This window comes from Phodopus roborovskii, unplaced genomic scaffold (assembly GCF_943737965.1).
Source record: "Phodopus roborovskii unplaced genomic scaffold, PHOROB, whole genome shotgun sequence".
Taxonomy (NCBI): Eukaryota; Metazoa; Chordata; class Mammalia; order Rodentia; family Cricetidae; genus Phodopus; species Phodopus roborovskii.
The window spans coordinates 226207-245740 of record NW_026126424.1 but is presented as its reverse complement, the minus strand read 5'-3'; the positions used below and the strand labels follow the sequence as shown (position 1 = coordinate 245740).

Below are 19534 nucleotides of genomic sequence, written 5' to 3'. Positions count from 1 at the left end.
CCCCAAAAGATATATATATATATATATATATAGATATAGATAGATAGATAGATAGATATAGATATAGATATAGATATAGATATAGATATAGATATAGATATAATATCTCAGCCTCATTTCCCCCTCCCTCCTCTCTTCCCAGTCCCTCCTGACACCTCCTTCCCCCAACCCACTCTTCTACTCACAAAGGGCAGGTCTCCCATGCATATCAACAAAACATAGCATATCACATTGTAGTAAGACTAAGCACCCCTCCTTGTATTAAGGCTGGGCAAGGCAACACGTATGAGGAATAGAGTCCCAAAAGCCAGCAAGAGTCAGAGCAACCCCTGGAACTGTTAAGAGTCCCACAAGAAGACCAAGCTACACAGCTGTCACTTATATGCAGACGGCCACACTCCCTTGCAGGTTGTTAGTTTAGTCTCTGTAAGCTCCTGTGAGCCCACATTAGTTGATTCTGTGGGTTTTTGTGTGATGTCCTTGAACCCTCTGGCTCCTACAATCCTTCCTCCTTCTCTTCAGCAAGATTCCCTGAGCTCAGCCTAATGTTTGGCTGTGAGTCCCTGCATCTGTTTCCATCCGTTTCTGGATGAAGCCTCTCTGATGACTATTGGGCTAGGCACCAATCTGTGAGTATAGCGGAATATCATTAGACATCGATACATTGACTTTTTTTCTCTAATCTTAGTTGGTTCTATCCTAGGTCTCTGAGTCATCCAGCATCTGGGTCCTGATGCTCAAGGCAGTGTCAGGAGTGAGCTCACTCTCATGACATGGGTCTCAGGCTAGACCGGTCACTGATTGGCCACTTCCACAATCTCTGTGCCACCCTTAGGCAGGACAGACTGTAGGTTGAAGGTTTTGTGGCTGTGTTGGTGTTCTAATCCCTCCACTGGAAGTCTTGCCTGGTCACAGGAGCTGGCCAGTTCAGGCTACACATCCACTGTTGCTAGCTGTCTTAGCAAGGATCATCCTTGTAGATTCCTGGAAGTTTCGCTTCTAAAAGGTTTCTACCTGACCCCATTCCCTCTTCCCCACCCCTTACCTGATCTCTCTTGTCCCTGTCCCCACCAGCCCTCCAGTCTACCCATGAAATCTCTATTTCCCCTTCTCAGGGCAATTCTGTAGCTATTCTTCCTTTACAGCTAATGTCACCTTATAAGTGAGTGCAAACCATGTTTGTATTTCTGGGTCTGGGTCACCTCACTCAGGATGACTTTTTCTAGTTCCCTCCATTTGCCTGCAGATTGCATGATGTCATTAGAAAGATAAATAAGTCACATGCGCACACGCCCACATGTGTTAAGGAGCAAAGTTGTAAATTTAATATGTTTTCCTGGAAATCCATTTCAAACTTTAAAGGTACAAAATTAACTGTGTTTACACAGAGAGAAAGCACTTCTTGTTAAGTACATATTAAGAACACATTAACCTAACTCACATATTAGCCACTTCAGAACAAAAACGGGAAACTATTTCTAGAAAGGAAGGTGATTAAACATTTTAAAAATTTAGATGTAAAATAGGGATATACCACAAATCACCAAAATGTACACAAAAAGGGTCAAGTCATTGTGGCAGAACTTTTAAGTTGTTCAAGACTCACGACCGCTACTTTTTTCTGTTCAGCTATCTGCTGGGAGTTTTCCAAGTCTTTAGGGGATACATGATAAAAATTATCGCAAAACCCCACACAACAGAGTATTTTTCCTAATATGTTTGAAGAAGGCAGCATATTTCCAAACAGAAAACATGACAAATAGACTGTCAAATGGACTGGAGAGATGGTATAGTGAGAAAAGAGCTTGCTATGTAAGCATAAGGACGTAGTCAGGTTCCCAACACACACATAAAAGCAAGGTATGGTGGCGCATGCCTGCAACCCCAGTGGTAGAGATAGGGGGATCCCCAGCATTGCTAGCCAGCCAACCTAGCTGAACTGGTGAGCCCCAGGTTCAATAACAGAGATCTGATTTCAAAGGAAAGGTGGAAAGCAAAATCAGCCTTTGGTCTTCATGTAGATATATGTGTGCACATACATGCACACACACATACACACCACAAACATATAAAATCATAGACCCTTTAAAATAGAATGCTGTGAAACAATCTCATTGTTAATCAAGTTTCTAAAATTGTGGGCGCTATAAAACTGAATGCAGTAGCATATTGAAAAGCGGCTTAAGTGATTGCTGATGACTGCTTTTGCGCCCACGGAGTTGACGTGTCAAGGGCGCTTCCTTCATTGGTGGCTCTCATTGCAAAAGTGATTCTGAAAGAGGAGGAATAAATGGCAAGAGGGAGAAACAAGAAATGTCCCCAAAGGAGTCAATATCTCATGGTCTCCCAGAAATTAATATTCAAAAGGAATTCATTCCTCCCTGTATTTTAATTTTTCTTTCTGTACTTGATGCTTTAAAAAGTAGCTTGAAAAAAAAAAACAAATATTCAGAATAAAAATAAGCAAACAAATAAAAAACAACATTCAAATTAAGATCATTAGTCTGATCAATGTCTCAATAAAGGTGAGATCCGAATCCTACCTCTAAAACCAGCTTGGGCCAAGTCACCAGAGACACCATCAACCTCAACCCTCTTGTGAGCTGAGAGAAAGTTCAAATTTGTGTAGGGACAGCCTAGGCCAAAGCCATAGGTCATCATAGAAAATCTGGTCTGTGCTCTATGGGTATTCTTTATTATAAAAAATATAACCAGAGCAAAAAGTTCAAAATTTGAACCAAATAAAATAGTCATTAAAACATAAGCACACTCATCAACCAAATTGCTACCTGGAAAGAACTACTTATGACAAAACTCATTTGATTAAAGATATGAGATTTTACTGAATGTACAGACAAGTTATAAGCTTTATTCACAGGTGCATATACACACAAACACGGAGATATATGCTTACGTGTGTATGTGTAAGTATGACTGAATGCAATATAAGTTTGAAGAACAATATTCACCAGCTAGAGTATTTAATATCATAGCACCCAAGTTCATGGATTGTGGAAAGGGAAACATCCTCTTACTGATGCCTACAAGTCCCTGGGAACCAGCTCTCCTCCAGCTGACTTGTCCCCAGATGTCGTACTGTCATCTCCAACGTGTGTGTCCCTTACCCTACGCTAGTATACAGACAGACCTGAAACCTTTCCGCTTTGACCAGAGAAAATGAAATAAAAGCCAAAACTCAAACAAAAATGAAAATCCACCACAAAAGGAAACTAGGAAAGTGGGTAGTTTTGTGTCCCAGAAATGCAAAGGACTGAAAATCGAACATAGGCCATTTCTGTTCTGACATAGTCCTTGAGTCCTTCGTGTCTCCCACTTTGGGAGATTCTGCCAGGCATTAATACTGAAGTCCCTATCCCTGGGCCACAGGCCTTTATCCTCTGCAATTATACTCTGTTTTCTTGGCTCTTCCCCTTCGACCATCAGCAGGCTGGCTTTTGCTTTTTTGTTATTTCTTACGGGATCTGGGGATTCACTGTAATTCTTTTTTTAACCTGAATTAGTTAATATTTGCTTTCTAACACAAATCCTGGAACCATCTGATTAAGTCCAGTAAAGCATATTTAGAAGAGTCAGTGAAACTATAATTTTCCTTTATGCTGACTTAAAACGAACAGAAAGAAAATTGATCAGATTGTTTAATATTAGCAAATTTTCCTTCTATGAATCCATGAAATTGGCTCAAAACTGGTATTGCATTAGACAATGTGTCTAAAAATCTGCATATCCAAGGACATGTATATGTCATTGTGAACTGTCCTCCTTTTATAACAAGTTGGCTGGGCTGTTGCATTCAGTCAATGACCTACGCTAGGACCTCAAAGGCAAGTGAAAAATTATAGCCTGCGTATATGTGCTGCTTTCCATAGGAGGAATACAGAAACAGAGGCCGGTTTGCTCCCACTTTTTAAAAAGCCACTTTTCAGGGACTACATGCTACTGTAGATGGTTGCATGTCAGTTTACACTTGGAGGAAGCAAATTAAATTCTGGTTGAAAATTTCTTCTGAGGGAACATGCTGCTACTGCCACCTGGGGGAAGCTCTTTCCTGCTTCCTTCAAGACAACTGATGCTCTGAAGAAGGAGGGGTCCCGTCCACACATTCCTTGTCATATCCGCTAAGGAAGAAGTTCCAGCTGTCTCCAGATTCCCTTCATAGAAGCACTATCCAATAGATTTCTTGGGAGATATAAGAGAGGACTAGAATATAACCAGAAAGAGGCTTCTACGTCTAACGTGATAGGAAAGACTTTGGAGAAGTATGGGCTATATACTAAGAAGTGGAGGAAGTCAAATCTGAACTTTTAATTTCAAAACAAAACCAATTTTAAAAGAAAACTATTTAATGGTAACTTAGTTAATTGTGTGTTTTAAATATGTCATCCTATTTAATGATGATTATTTGATTATGAAAATTGCATGACCTCAGAAAAGCACACAGGAGATTTTTAACAGGTTAAGATGACACATTTCAAGTATATGGAAATAACCTAGAGAATTTTTCGTATAAAAATTTTGTGAATTAAATACTGTTACATTTTCTGTAATTATACACTTTTGTTGCTGTTTTTCATGAAGTGGTGATGTAGTGTTTATCAATTAAAATGGGAAACTTGTAACTACCACTAAGAATGTTTCATACTTTTGCTGTGGGAATCTTATTTGTTAGAAACACACTCAAAAAGTCTAATCCTGGAGGCAGAGATTCCAGGAAGTATCTGTTAAAACAACAAACCTGTCAGGTAATGTCAATAGGCTCTGATTAGAAGACAACTAATCACATATAAAAAGGTTGTCTGGTAACAGATTAACTAAGCAAAATACTACAGTATCAGTCGCCTGCTGGTACCACGCAGTCAGGGGACCAAAGTTCACTTCAAAGAATAAACTGAACCAGTTCCAAGGAGGTCTGTGAAGAATATATTTGCAAGACTAAAAAAGGTAAGTGGCACACAGCTGGTTTTTAAATATATTAGATATGTGATTCAGGACTAGACAGAAATAAATGGCAACTCAACACAGGTGACACAAATAAATGAACTAGGTGTGAGTTGATAGCTGCCTGAGGGGCTGCTGGAGTCAGCGATATTTTGTTCAGTTGTGTGGCGCCTTGAAGTTACTAGTGATAAGATCTGGAAAAACTGGAGTGAGGGACCTTAGAAAACTAGTAGGATACTTAACAACATATAATAGAATTGTAAATCGCAAGCAAAATGATCTCTATTACCTATTAAAGTTTCTTTATTTGTGATTCAGCAAACTGAGGTCATTTGACAGTTTGCCAGTAGTTTTGGTTATCAAACAATGAAAATGACCAATAACCTTAAAATACTCTAAGGCTTAGGCGCTGCACGAGAATTGAGAACACTGTACAGGTTCTTTAAATGGAAATTCTTGTGCTTCCTAAATGGATTGCTGGGTTTCATCAAAGAGTTCACACTTTGCAATGATCAACTCTGCAGGAAATAATTTCCTAACAAAAATTACAAGTAGCTTTCATTTTTATTAGACTGTTTTCTGGTTGTAAAACAATGTTTCATAAGAAGAAGTAATAGCCATCTTTTGCAATATTTATGTTTCCTAGGAGAAAGGCATTTAGAAAGCAGGGAAGAGGGGTTTTTTCAGTTGGCACGTGCATATCCAGGGAGTGGGGAGATGAGCAGGTGGCTGACACCATTCAAATGTCCAACAAGCGATTCTCTATTGAGAAACACACATCCATGCTCTTAGGATGGCCTTACCTTGTTCCTAAGTTTCTCTCCTTATCTTAAGGATTATGCTTTAAAGCTATGTTAGAATCACTTTTAATTCTGAGTTTTTAAATTAAATAATACAATGCTGAATGCAACTGGTCATGGTGGCTCATACCTGTAATACCTGCCCTGCAGGCAGGTGAATTCAGGTGAACAGCCTATAAGTTTGAGATCAGTCCAAGCTACATAGTAAGTTTCAGGCCAGCCTGCCCATCTGAGCTACAGAGTGAGACTCTTGGCTCAATTAGGGGGGTAGGTGCTGTAGAGATAGTTCAGAGGCTAAGAGAACTGGCTGTTCTTCTAGTAGGCCATGTTTTGAGATCCAGAACTCATATTGTATAGTTCACAACCTTCGTTAAATCCACTTCCAAAGGATCCAACATCCGTATCCTGGCCTCAATAGGCACTGGACATGTAATTAATACACATACATGCATGTAGGCAAGATACACACACACACACACATATATATAGATATATAGATATAGATAGATAGATAAATTGAAAAGAAAAATTAAGACAAAAGAAAATAGCCAAAAAAAAAAAAAAAGGCTTCTTCTTACACTGTTGTATTTATTTCTACTTCTTCACCGTGGGTTCCTGAACTCAATGATCTCAATCCCGAACTCTCTGTTTCACCACACTGAGGCACCAAAATGTCCTTCCTAACTGAGTTTATCTTCATGGTACCTGGCTTCTCCTTTTCCTACAGCTATCCCTTCCTGTCTTCTATGTGCGTCCCCACTATCAGCTGCTACTATTTCAATCCCCACTCGGTCTGTGTGACAACTCTAATGGATGTCATGGAGCACATGGTCCTGCTTAGGTCATTGCAGAGGAGGAGGCAGCACACCACTGGCAGGACAGGAAGTGCTCCATGCATGGATGCTGAGTCTGTAGCCTCACCCAATCACAGGCTGAAACTATTTAGAAAAAAAAAAAAAAAAGTCTGCATTGGTCATGCGCAGACCCTCCTTTTCTTTGTCATTGCCCCCCCCACCAATAGAGTAGGGCAGTCCTTACATTGTACTGTTAGAATTATACTAAGGATAATCTAGATATCATTTAGAGTATTATAAAGGGTGCTGAGCATAGTTAATATGAATGCCATGCCATTTTATATGAGTAACTTGAGAACGAACAGGTTTTTGTAAATGTTGAGGCAGTGAGTCATTTCCCCATAGACACTGAGGGACAACTATACATGGAGTATAATAGGCCAGGTCAGAGGCTATATATTGGTTAAATATAGATACCTAATTCTCTTTGTGGTGTCCTTGTTTACCCACAGCTATGACAGACACCAACAAGATGATCGTCAATCTGGCTGTCTTTGGCAGGACTCAGAGTGGGAAAAGTTCTGCTGGGAATATTCTTTTGGGAAGTACTGACTTCTACAGTAGTCTCTCTCCAGGCTCTATAACCAAAGAGTGCAGCCTGGGCCGCAGTTGTTACCTTCACAGCTTCATGCGTCGAGGGGGACAAGAAATAACCCTGCAGATACAGGTTTTGGACACTCCAGGGTATCCACACAGCAAGCTGAGCATGGAACATGTAAAACGGGAAGTCAAGAAGGCCCTGGCACATCACTTTGGGCAAGAGGGTCTCCATCTTGCTCTGCTGGTCCAGAGAGCGGATGTCCCTTTCTTCGGACAGGAAGCATCTCACCCAGTCCAGTTGATTCAGGTAATACAAAGGTGCAATTATACTAGCACCATTATAGATTTGGGTAATACAAAGATGCAATTATACTGGCACCAGTATTCCCAGCTGTGGGCATATCTGCATAGGCAGGAACACACTGACTCAAAAGATACTTGAATTACAAAGTGTTAGCCATGTAGCAATAGTCAGAAAAAAAAAAGGTGACTTGATTTTCTGCTGGTTCTATTTTTTAATTTCATGCAGAGCTGTGTTTCTCAACTTTCCTAATGCTGTGACCCTTTAATGAAATTCCTCATGTTGTGGTGACTCCCAACCATAAAATTATTTCATTTATATATCATAACTGTAAATTGCTACTGCTGTGAATCATAATGTAAATATCTGATACATTGGATATCTGACAAGAGACACAAAAGGAGTCACAACCCACAAGTTGGAAACCACTGTCATAGACAGAAATTTCTAGACACTAATTTCAGAAGTTAAGCCTTACATCCTAAGAACCGTGAACTTGAGTCAGTTTGTACAATATGTAATCCTTGAATGCACCAGAATCAGCTGGGTGACTTATTAAAAATGCAGATTCACCCGAGACTATGAAACAGCATCTCAAGAGTGAGACTTACACATCTGCATTTTTATGTTTTTATATACGTTTATTAGAACAAGGTGGGTTCAAAAATACCAATTGAAATACCCACACACCATTGTAGCTGGAAGTTCCTCTCCTATCCACCAGTTCCCAAATAACCACTCAGAGGCTTATATTAAATATAAATATTTGGCCAGTGTATCAGGCTTTTACTAACTAGCTCTTACATTTAAATTAACCCATTTCTATTAATCTATTTATTGTCACGTGGCTGTGGCTTACTGGTAAAGCTCTGGCATCTTACTCCTCTGGTGGCTACAGAGCATCTCCCCGACTCCACCTTCTCTCTCTCCATATCTCTGTTTGGATTTCCTGCCTGGCTCTGTTCTGCCTGGCCATTGGCCAAATCAGTTTCTTTACTAACCAATGGTAATAAAACTACTCATGGCATACAGAGGGGTATCCCTCATTATATACCATACAACATCAAGGGGACAATTTGTTATAATTCATCAATACACAGTGCTCAGAACTATTTGGGATAACCATCAGTTGGCTACAAAAAGATTATAATCTAGAAGAGGCAAATAAATGTAGGAAATAACAATGAAGTGTAATGTGTAAGAGGAGTGATGTAAGACTTATTAGCATCAAGCCAAATGTCGCAGGAAGCCTACTTAGCCCTCTTTGTGGTGCCTTTGTTTACCCACAGATATGACAGGTGTTCAGATGAAGAGCTTTCCCCATTTAACAGGAAATGGCAAAGGCTGACCCAAATGGCAGATACACGTTTTGTAAATACAAGAAAGAAATCTGCAATTTCCAATGTTTTCTAGCCACAGCACCTATAGAAAATTCTCCATTCCAGTCATGAACTAAAAAGACTTTAGGCAGAAGCTAAATGGCACATGCTGCATGTGTTTATACCCATTCATACATCATTCATTTATCATTAGTTGCTAAGTTGGGGGGCTTCATTCATTAGACAGTCCAGCAAAGGAGCTAGATAAGGAGAAGGGTTTTGGAGGAATAAAGACTGCACATGTGAACAACACCAAGAATAGTGTAGGAAAAAGGCCCATGTATACTGTCACTTAATGATTCCTAGAAATTACTCACTGACCTGGTCCATTCCAGCCAAGCTCTTGATTCTCTAGAGAGGATTCACCTAATCTAACTGCTGAGCCTAGTCACTGTGTTCAGATGAAGGACACTCCCTTAACAAGCAAAGACAAAAGATTGACCCAAATGGCAAATACACTTTTTGCTTCTCGATGGTTATACGTGTTTGTAAAAGTTTGGGGGAAAAGTAGTAGTGGAAAATTTAAAATGACAAGAGCAAAACATTCATTTTCCAACTTGAAGGCTCAAGTCATGTCAACAGTAAACAAGATGTTTTTAATTGATATCCCATCCCGTTTCTGCTCCCCAGGGAGGGTGAGGTCTTCCATGCAGAGTCCTCAAAGTCTGTCATATCATTTGGAGCAGGGCCCAGGCCCTCCCCCCATATGCCTAGGCTAAGGGAGTGTCCCTCTATGTGGAATGGGCTCCCAAAGTCCATTTGTACTAGGAATAAATATTGATCCACTACCAGAGGCCCCGTAGACTGCCAAGTCCTCCTAACTGACACCCACATTCAGAGTGGTCTGGGTCAGTCCTTTGCTGGTTTCCCAACTATCTGACTGAAATCCATGAGCTCCCCCTTGTTCAGGTCAGCAGTTTCTGTGGGTTTCTCCAGCCTGGTCTTGACCCCTTAGCTCATCATACCTCCCTGTCTGTAACTGGATTACAGGAGTTGGGTTCAGTGTTTAGCTCTGGGTATCTGCTTCTGCTTCCATCAGCTACTAGATGAAGGCTCTAGGATAGCATATAAGGTAGTCATCAATCTCATTATAGGGGAAGGGCATTTAAGGTAGCTTCTCCACTATTTTTTAGATTGTTAGATATCTCTGGGTATTTCCTTAGTGCCAGATTTCTCTTAAAACCTATAATGGTTGTGATATCTCTTTTCTTGCTCTCCTCTATTCTTTTCCTGACTCAATCTTCCCCAAACATCAGGATAATTTTAAGAACAAATTTAACATTCACTTAAGGCTGCTATGTGTAAACTCGGTAGACTCACAAACAACCATTTCTCAAAAACACCTTGACTCTCTCCATGTATCTCACTATTCTTCCCTATGGCACACTATGTTGAGGCCCAAATGATTTCAATGTTATACATTTTGAAAGTAGATTCTTCTAGTGTTAATATACAGAACACTATTGGTACAAAGCAATTTAATTAATATTTGCCTCTTTCCTTTTGAAATGATACCTGCTTAGCTTCCTCCAACAGCTGTCTTCTTAAAGTCGTTGCCTATGTCAGGAGTTGAAGACCATCAGGAGATAAGTTTGAGCAAAGCTCAGATCCTATTTTTTTTCCCTAAAATACATAACTTTTTTTTTCTTGAATATTAGCAGACAAGACTTAGCAGTCCCCAGAGCAGCCCATGAGTATTGGAAGTTATTGCAGACATGTTTGGGACCCCTCTTGGTCTTCCATTGATTCTCTCTGAGGCACAATTGGATGCTTATGGCTTTCTCCTGAAGGTGCCTCAGATACCCATGGCAGTCAGATGTATGTGCTGCCACATCAGGAGCAGCTGCCAGACGTCTTGATGTCTGACAGGACCAAGAGCAGTTGTTTAAGGGACTAGTATGGTTCATGGGTTCCAGGCATTCCCTGGATATCATTTCCTCCTTGGCTGATAAACAAGGAGAATGGAGTAACCATCCTTTTCCTTTCTGGGTAAGGGAAGAGTCCTGGCACCAAAGGACTGGCCTCGTCTCTCCTGTGCCTTTCTGTTGTCTCCTGTTTTGTGTTTTAATATTGTGATTTAATACTTGCCATAAGCTGCCAGCTGTGATGATTAAAGCATTCCTCTAAAGATCTTTCTCTTTATTTGTATTAGGTCCATACTAGAGATGTCAGTGAGTTGTATCCTCCAAATTGGGAAAGAAAAGGAATGACTCATGTGAGTGTTAGGGGAAATATTATTTGAATGTTAAAAAGAAAATCCACAAATATATTAGAGAAGACATAATACATCTCCTCCACTAAAGAGCCAGAATGATAGAAACAAAATCACTCTAGGAACTGAACCCATGAGCTGACTGTAGAATCTATATTCTTTTGTAAAACAACGGACAGTATTACTATTGTGAAGATGTATTTTTGTCATAGTACCAACCACTCAGCTATTGGTTGATGTTGCTGGTGGGTGCTCACAAGGCTCACAAGGCCAGTAATGGACCTTCACATACCAGACAAACATGCTCAAAGACAAGCCTAATGTTACTAGCCTTGGTTTTGGAGTCTCAGTCACAGTGGATAATGATTTTATTGACATTAAAGACTTCTACACACTAGTGTTAGTAAATCTGACATGCTTAGCACTAAGTTCAGTTTACAAAGGGGAGCAGTTGAAGATGGCAAAACAGCATTGTTATGACCAAGGAGCATTCATTCACGTGATCCACAGAAAGGGGTGGCTTATTACAGAGGTGAAGAACACAACTCCAGAGTACGTTATACATACCCATGTCCAAGCTCATTCTGAGCTACCTGTTTGCTCCATGACCCTAGGCAAGTAACTTCTATGAACTTCATTGGTTAGCAGCAAGTGATCTACTTACCTGGTTTCCTTTTGGATTGCAACATGGTCTTGGCAGTAGTAAATCCTTTAACCGAAACACTGGCATATAAATGCAACATAAATGTTTAGCTGTGGGAACTATTTTATATTATTATTAGTCTAGGCTCTGACACTCAGGGAACTTTTTTTTCTACTGATAATCAGTAGTGGCCCTGTGATCATGTGATTTCCATCAAGCCACTTACCATCACAAAGCCTCAACACTCTCATGTTTAAAATTAGGAGATTTGAATAGATGCTTTCTAGTGTTGAATATTCCATGAACCTGACTTGAGGTGTTGTCATTCATCTTTGACAGTCTGAGAAGGAAAATGTGGCACTTCAAAGCGGGATGAGAGTAAGGAAATAGCATAGACACACATGCACGCACGCACACACGCATGCACACACACTCACACACACATGCACGCACATGCATGGACACACATGCATGCACACATACACACACTCACACACACACACGTATGATCCTCCTGTTCTATGATAACTTTTTTCTCAGCTGATGTAATTATTGGCTTTTTTTCTAAAGTTTCCCCCTAAAATGTCCAGATGCTATGATTTCATCAACCACAAACAAATGGGGCAGGGCTGGTGAGGTCCTGAGAAAATGAACCATTCCTGGCAAACAAGTTTATATTCTAGCTAGCTGTCCCAAAAGGACTAGATGGACTCACACCCCTGTGTATTGTGAACCCAAACAATCTGTGGTTGTAGCATTTCCATTCAGCTTAATACTATATTTAAATTATTAACACTAGAGAAATTACTTCTACTTATTTTGCTCTTAAATTTCTTTTGAGACATCAATCAACTATGATTGTTCATTCTTTAAGTCCACAGAGAACATGTTTGGCCACTGAAATGATGACTATCACCAAGTGACACTATTTTCAAACATATTTTCTGGACAAAGACCAATCTAAAGATTAGAAAGTAAATCAGCCATACTTTTCTGGTTTGGGCAGTAACTCAAAAGTGCATTTTCTCTCACAGTTGAAGATATAAGTATCCTTTCATTAAAAAAATAAAAAGTCTTAAAAGACTTCCCTGTGGCTGAACACGTGGGCTTGTGAGTGTCCTGGCGTTCAGTGCTTCCACTAATCTATCCTGAGGGACATAACTTTGAAGTATAAAAACTACAGGAAGGAAAATAAAAAGGGGGAGCTCATTACAGAAAACCGGAAATAAAGAGAGTTATGCTACTTACTTTTTTAAGGATTAACTTAGTAAGAAAAGAATTATGCTATGATACATACCTCTAGAAAGGGATGTTGTACAAAATAGTATTTTAGCATGTCCTTTTATTATGATGATAACTCAGAAATATTTCATGGCAAGTATAGTCTAGGTACCAGCTAAAACCACCAGGCTGGTTAGTTTGCTGGTGTTCAAGGACTAACAGCATCAGTTACTTACTAACTTGTACATAAACATCTTAGTAGTATGACAATCAGTAAGGCACAGGAATATACACGTAGGCTCCAAATGTCAGAAATATTCAGATATGAGTGTGGTCAAGGATTGATACTTGGATCTGAGTGAAAATAAAATCCTAATATCATACAATCCATACTTTTAAAAATTTTTTCTTATATTACATATCAATCCCAGTTCCCTCTCTGTCCCTCCCTCTCTTCCACCCTCCCATGTCGCTGACCACCCTCCCATCCCACCCCACCCCCACTCCACATGTAGGGTGATGCCTTCCTGGAGGGGTCATCTAAATCAGTCAAGTCATTTGGAGTAGGACTTCTCTCCTGTCTCTAGGTTAAGGCAGTATCCCTCCATGGGGGGTGTGTCCACAAGGTCCTTTTGTGTACCAGGAATACATCCTGGTTCCACTGTTGGAGGTCCCTTAGACTGCCCAGGCCTTCTAACTGAGGCCCATGTCCAGGGCATCTGAGTCAGTCCCATGCTGGATTCCCAGCTATCAGTCTGGGGGCCCGTTAGCTCCTCGTTTAGGTCAGCTGTCTCAGTGGGTTTCTGTAGCCTGGTCTTGTCCTCCCTCTCTGTATCTGGATTCCAGTTTGGGTCAGTGTTTAGTTGTGGGTGTTTGCTTCTGTTTCCATCAGCTACTAGATGAGGGCTCCATGATGGTGGATAAGTTAGTCATCAATTTCATTATCAGGGAAGGGCATTTGTGGTAGCCTTTCCACGGTTGCTCAAATTGTTAGTTGGAGTCAGTCTTGTAGGTCTCTGGACATTTCTCTAGAGTCAGTTTTCTCTTCAAACCTATAATGGCTCCCTCTTATATAATCTCTCTCTCTCTCTCTCTCTCTCTCTCTCTCTCTCTCTCTCTCTCTCTCTCTCTCTCTCTCTCTCTTGTGTATTCCTCCCCTGACTTGGTCTTCCTACTCTTATGTTCTTTTTGAATTTCATTACTACCTATTATCATCATTATTAGACTGTGGGGGGGGTGTGCGCATGCACAGGGGCCACAGCATGAGTATGGAGGTCAGAAGACAGCTGGGATTGGCTTTTATGTGGACTCTAAGGATCTACCTCAGGTCATCATGTTACTTGAATTTTGGGGACGCTTTTCGTGGTTGTCTGATGATACAGAGGAAATCTCGGTCCCTTCTTCCTAGTCTCAATAATATAAGAATGCTCAAGGATATTTTTATTAGAGTTAAAAAAAAAAATCAGAGTAGGTAAGCTACCAATCTTAGCAGCTACTTGAAGGAGCATTATGGAGGAGAGACGGAAAACAAAACAACAACAACAACAAACAGGCTCTTAAAGCTGGTGTAGAAGTCAGACACAGGGTGGGAAAGCAGCCATTGGCAGGAGGGATGCTTTAGAGAAAGAGTAGGAGAATTCCCAGATGCTGTGGAAGCGCAACATCTTAGTGAGTTGGGGACTGGGGAGGAAAGGCTCAGGAGTTCATTAAAGAGAAACTGATTCCACCTATTGCTTTAGCATGCCTTCCAAAGAGGTGGTGCCATGGCCTGGCCTAGCTGGGACACTGTGTGTCTACACAGGCAAAAGAGCCTGTTCTTTTGATGAGAACAAGCTTTCTTCCAGTGAGCCTCAGACATATAGGCTCAAACTCTAAATACTGTTACCCCAGAGCCATCTTGGAGGCCCATGCTAATTCCTTTGCAGCAAGGAATAGGTATTTATTGTCTCTTAGTTCTTGAGGTCAGAAGTCTGAAGTCACAGAATTGGCAAGGTTTGTTTCTTCTGAGGGCCGTGAGCAAATGATGTGTTCCAGGCCTTCTCCTGAACTATTTTCTCCTGCACATGACTATTTGGAGGGTCCATGACCTTTTCCTTATATTTGTGTCTCTGTTCAAATTTTCCTAGTTTATAAGGGCATTAATAACTTTAGACCGTGAGCTAACCTAACGACTTTTCCTTAAATTAATCACATCTTTATGACACTCTTTCCAAATAAGGTCACAGTCTGAGGGACTGAGGATTAGGACTTGGCATATGAATTACGGGAGGACACAGTTCAACCCTAATAACACTGTTCATTCACACTGCAGCACGTGTCTCCTCTCTACCAGAGATATGTACAACACACGGCCAGCACACAGTCCTACAAATGTCTTTGCCATGCCATGGGTCTTATGCATCATATGGATACTTAGATCTATAGAGCTATGACCTTTAATGGTTGAGCAAACCTGAGTTTTCAAATGCATTGGGATTTAAAAGCACATGTGAATGTTATAACTGAAGCAGTGCTTTGGACAACCCTTGTGCATTTACTGTTAAGACATGTCGTCTGGTACACTGTTTTCCAAAAGTCAGCTCTTTTCTTGAAACTGGATGTTTTAGGGGAACCTGCAAGCCTGTGGTGGAGGTAGACACATTCTGATGAGGTAGAGGATGTTAGGGGAACCTGTAAGCCTGCGGTGAAGGTAGACACATTCTGTTAGGTAAGAGCAAACAGGCAGACTCATCCCTACAGAAATTTGCTCTGATTGTGGAGTGAAAGCACAGACTGTAAGAAATCCACCACAGTGAGCTATAAAACTCAGAAGTGCAGGATTGTGTCCCAGAGAATAAAATTCAGAACTGAACCCTCAAAAGCACACTAAGTCTGCAATTTGACTCAGTCAAGAGGATCCAAATCCAAAATCGTCTGCAGATATTGCTGAGACTTTACAGCACGCTGGAACCCTAGGATGACTGACAATCAGATACAGAATGTGCCTTCAGAGAGGTCACTGCCAAGTTTCAGTAACGCAGGTATAAATAAATGGCTCTGATAAAAGCTAGACTGTTCCCAGGATTTGTAATTAATATTCAAAGACACAGATATCTCTGAAACCCCTGTCTCAGAGTTTTCATAAGTGGTTTCATATTAGACCCACTTGTCCTGGTTCCTTCCTTTACTTCCTCTTTTCCGTATTCTTTCCCTCCCACTCTTCCCTTCATTTTACTATACCATAAATACCAACCATGTATTTGTTACATACACTGAGACATGGCTTCTCAGACTGTTTCAGTGAAAACATTACTAACGCATAGTTCAACCTCTTCGCATGTTGGTTTTTGATGCCACAACAGGAATAGTAATAGTACGATGGCAAAGCTTTGTGTTGAGCATCAAAAAGTTATGCATGGCAAAGCATGATGGTGGCACTGGGCAGGCACTGGGCAGGCAAAAGCAGGGTTGGTATGTTTGAGGTCAGCCTGAGGGAATAGAGTAAGACTCTGTTCCAAAAAACTCAAACCGCACCAAACTAACCTGAAATGAGAGAGAGAGGGGATTGAGAGAGGAGGCAGATGACTAAGAGAGAGTGCCCATTTAAAAAAGCATAGCATAATACCTTCTACTAATTCTTCATTTTTTTGTTTGCTTTCTTCTAGATAGAAGTTCTTGCTATCCCTTGCTATATTCATTTACAGACATTTTGCATTTTTCTAAAAAAAAGTGTTATAAACTGATAAATATCTCAATCATGGGAGCATATAGAAGGGAGAAAATGTTACTTTACTATCACGTGGTTACAATTTCATGTAAGTTTGGAAACATTCAAAAGTTAAATGGTTATTCCTAGATGCCTTTTGCATTGGATGGACAATATGACACATGCCGTGGTTTCTGCTTTATATCAGCTAGTTTTCACTAATCAAACAAGAATTATTGCACAACCAACCCACACATATCACTAAACAAAGGGACAACAGTCTTGAGTGCTTTTCAAGCAAATTAGAAGAAGCCATTTGATAAATTGCCTTTGATTCCAGGAATGTGGCAAGAGGAACATGAGGGTTACAGTAATCTTGTGTAGTGGTTCCAACTCACCAAATGGATTTTGATCTTAGCCTTTCCATTACTTGTCATCTAGTTAATCAACAGAACATAACCAGATTATGTCATTTTAATCCCTTAGTAGATACTTTAGTGGTGATAACATAACATTAAAAAAAGAATACATGCTGTAACAACTGCCTTGCTCAAGGTACCAGGAATTAAAGGAACTGAGTGGTATTAACAGGGTCTGGCTGTGGAGTAAGTATACGCGACCACTGAGTGCTGGCCATATTACATTCAGTGTACCAGATGCTCTGCAGTGTTAAGTTTTGCAAATCAATTATAACAGCAGAGTAAAACAGCAAACCAAAGCCTTTTGTTGTTCAGAAACTCCATCCATCTTCCTTGATGTGCTAACAACCCTTGAGCTCATGGCCACTTCCTATTACATGTATCAGCTTTCAGAAATATCATGACACATGGATCTGTTGGCTAATGACACTGGACTTTAATGATGGCTTTGCTCATTTTTTGAGGAATAGAGTCCAAGGCAAATAGTCATTTAACTTCTCTCTCTTTCAGGAACTTCTGGGAGATTCTTGGAAGAATCACACTGCTGTTCTTTTTACCCATTCAGAAAAAATAGAAGAAGCAGGGATCAGTGAAGATGAATATTTGCATGAGGCTTCTGATACCCTGTTAACTCTGCTAAATTCCATTCAGCAGAGGTATGCTTTCCTGCATGAAACAGGAAACTCGTGCAATGAACAAAGAATTAAAATCTTAGAAAGAATCATCGAATTTATAAAAGAAAATCATTATCAAGTTCTTAGTTTTACATAAAACTTAAGTGATTAGGTATCAATTAGGGTCAGAAATCTGTTTTTAAAATAAACCTTTGTTCACATGAATATTGAGGATGAGAATTCCCTGTACTGCTCTACAGCCATTTTGGAAAATTATAAATAAAAACTAATAGCAAGGATTTAAGGTTTCTAATGCAAGTATATAATATCAGAATTATAGTTATTTATCCAACAGAAAGCATACATCTGTGCATTAAGAAATATGCATATACAAGAAAGCTCATGGTGTCATTGTTCATAATAGCTAAAAAAAACTGAAAACTACCAAATGTTCATTAATGGAATGATGTGAAAATTGTAGTATATTAGCACATTGCAGTAATGGAAATGAGCAAAGTCAATTGTCTGTAACAGTAGAAACAACTGTTTAACTACAATGTCAAGAGAAAGAAGCCAGACATGAAATATGTGTTATGATCCCATTTATATAAAAGTCAGAAACAGTCAAAACTAATGATATCTAACTACTCTGAGTGTGGAAGTGATGGGGACCAGAGGAGCAAAAGAATGCTCTGGAGCTTCAGAGATTTTGATAATGCCATTTCTTGGTTTGGACACAGTTTCATAGGGTGTGTACCTTGTGAGGAAAGTGGAGCAAAGTTTCTTATAGTTTACGAGCCCCTTACTATATCTGAATACATGTTAAAATAAATAAATCTTCATTTCTAAGAAATAAACCTCACTGCTTATTCGACACAAAATGCAGAAAATTGTAAAACCTTTCCTGGGTATTTTTCCTCTCTTGGAACACATACTCCGTAGTCATGGCAACAATTGTGTGAATCGGAGTATGATAGAGACTAGGTGTTACCATTCCTGTCTGCCTTAGTGAGGCCTCATGGCCCTATGAAGGTTTAGAAAGATTAAGAAAAACTCAGAGCTAGCTCTTCATCAAATCAATAGTTATCATGGTTGACTAGAAATGCAGTCTTGACTAAGGACTTGAGTCATTTGTTTGTATTGCTACAAAGCTTCAGGATGGTTTGCCATTTGAGAGCAATCTCCAGGGTGGCTTTCATACAACAGTGATAGTGAAAAGAAAGCAATTCTGGTTATCAAGAGCCAAGTCTACCACCAAGGCAGAATCATATCACCTTCATATGTGATCATATACAAATCTTTCCAGAACACCACTAATTCATAAACTGTTTTCATAAAGTTAAATCATGTTTTTTTTTCTTACTGTGATAGCCTGTAGCCAGCTAGTAATTTCCATTAGAAAGAGGATGATAACTGATGGGTTTTCTCCAATAGCAGTTCTCAAAAGGCTACTTTTATGCTCACTATTATTTGAACTCTAGCTCAGATGGCATTTATTAAATAAACGTCCTACTTGTTAGGGAGACAGCTAAAGACAGACAGTGTCAGAGACTCACCCTTAAAATTCTCTCCCATTTTTTTAAAACAAATTGTTGTCTTTATTATAGGGCACCAGAATGGCTTAATTATAATGGATGTTGATAGATAACATTTGAATGTCTTTACAATGTATTGTGGGAATTCGATGCATGTTATAGAATATGTAATGATAAAATCAGGACAATAAACATTTGACTTTCTCAAATCAACTTTAAATATATCGCAGATAAACTAGCAATGTAACCTAATAGTGGAGTGCTTGTCTAGCTTGCACGAGGCCCTCGATGCACTCCTGTCGAGGCAAAAATCAAAACAACAAAATGGAATGAATTTTGGGAAGAGGGGGTTGACAGTGGTGGTGGAAGGGGTGG

At 39.9% G+C, this 19534-nt stretch overlaps 1 protein-coding gene across 1 annotated transcript; it reads left to right on the top strand.

Annotated features, from left to right (window-relative positions):
- The first annotated feature begins 4861 nt into the window (after nucleotides 1-4861).
- Gimd1 (GIMAP family P-loop NTPase domain containing 1) lies at nucleotides 4862-17790 on the top strand. Its single transcript, XM_051185478.1, has 3 exons — nucleotides 4862-4959; nucleotides 7063-7457; nucleotides 17521-17790. The coding sequence occupies exons 2-3, from the start codon at nucleotides 7065-7067 to the stop codon at nucleotides 17779-17781; spliced, it is 654 nt and encodes a 217-aa protein (XP_051041435.1). The 5' UTR covers nucleotides 4862-4959; nucleotides 7063-7064; the 3' UTR covers nucleotides 17782-17790.
- The last annotated feature ends 1744 nt before the right edge of the window (nucleotides 17791-19534 follow it).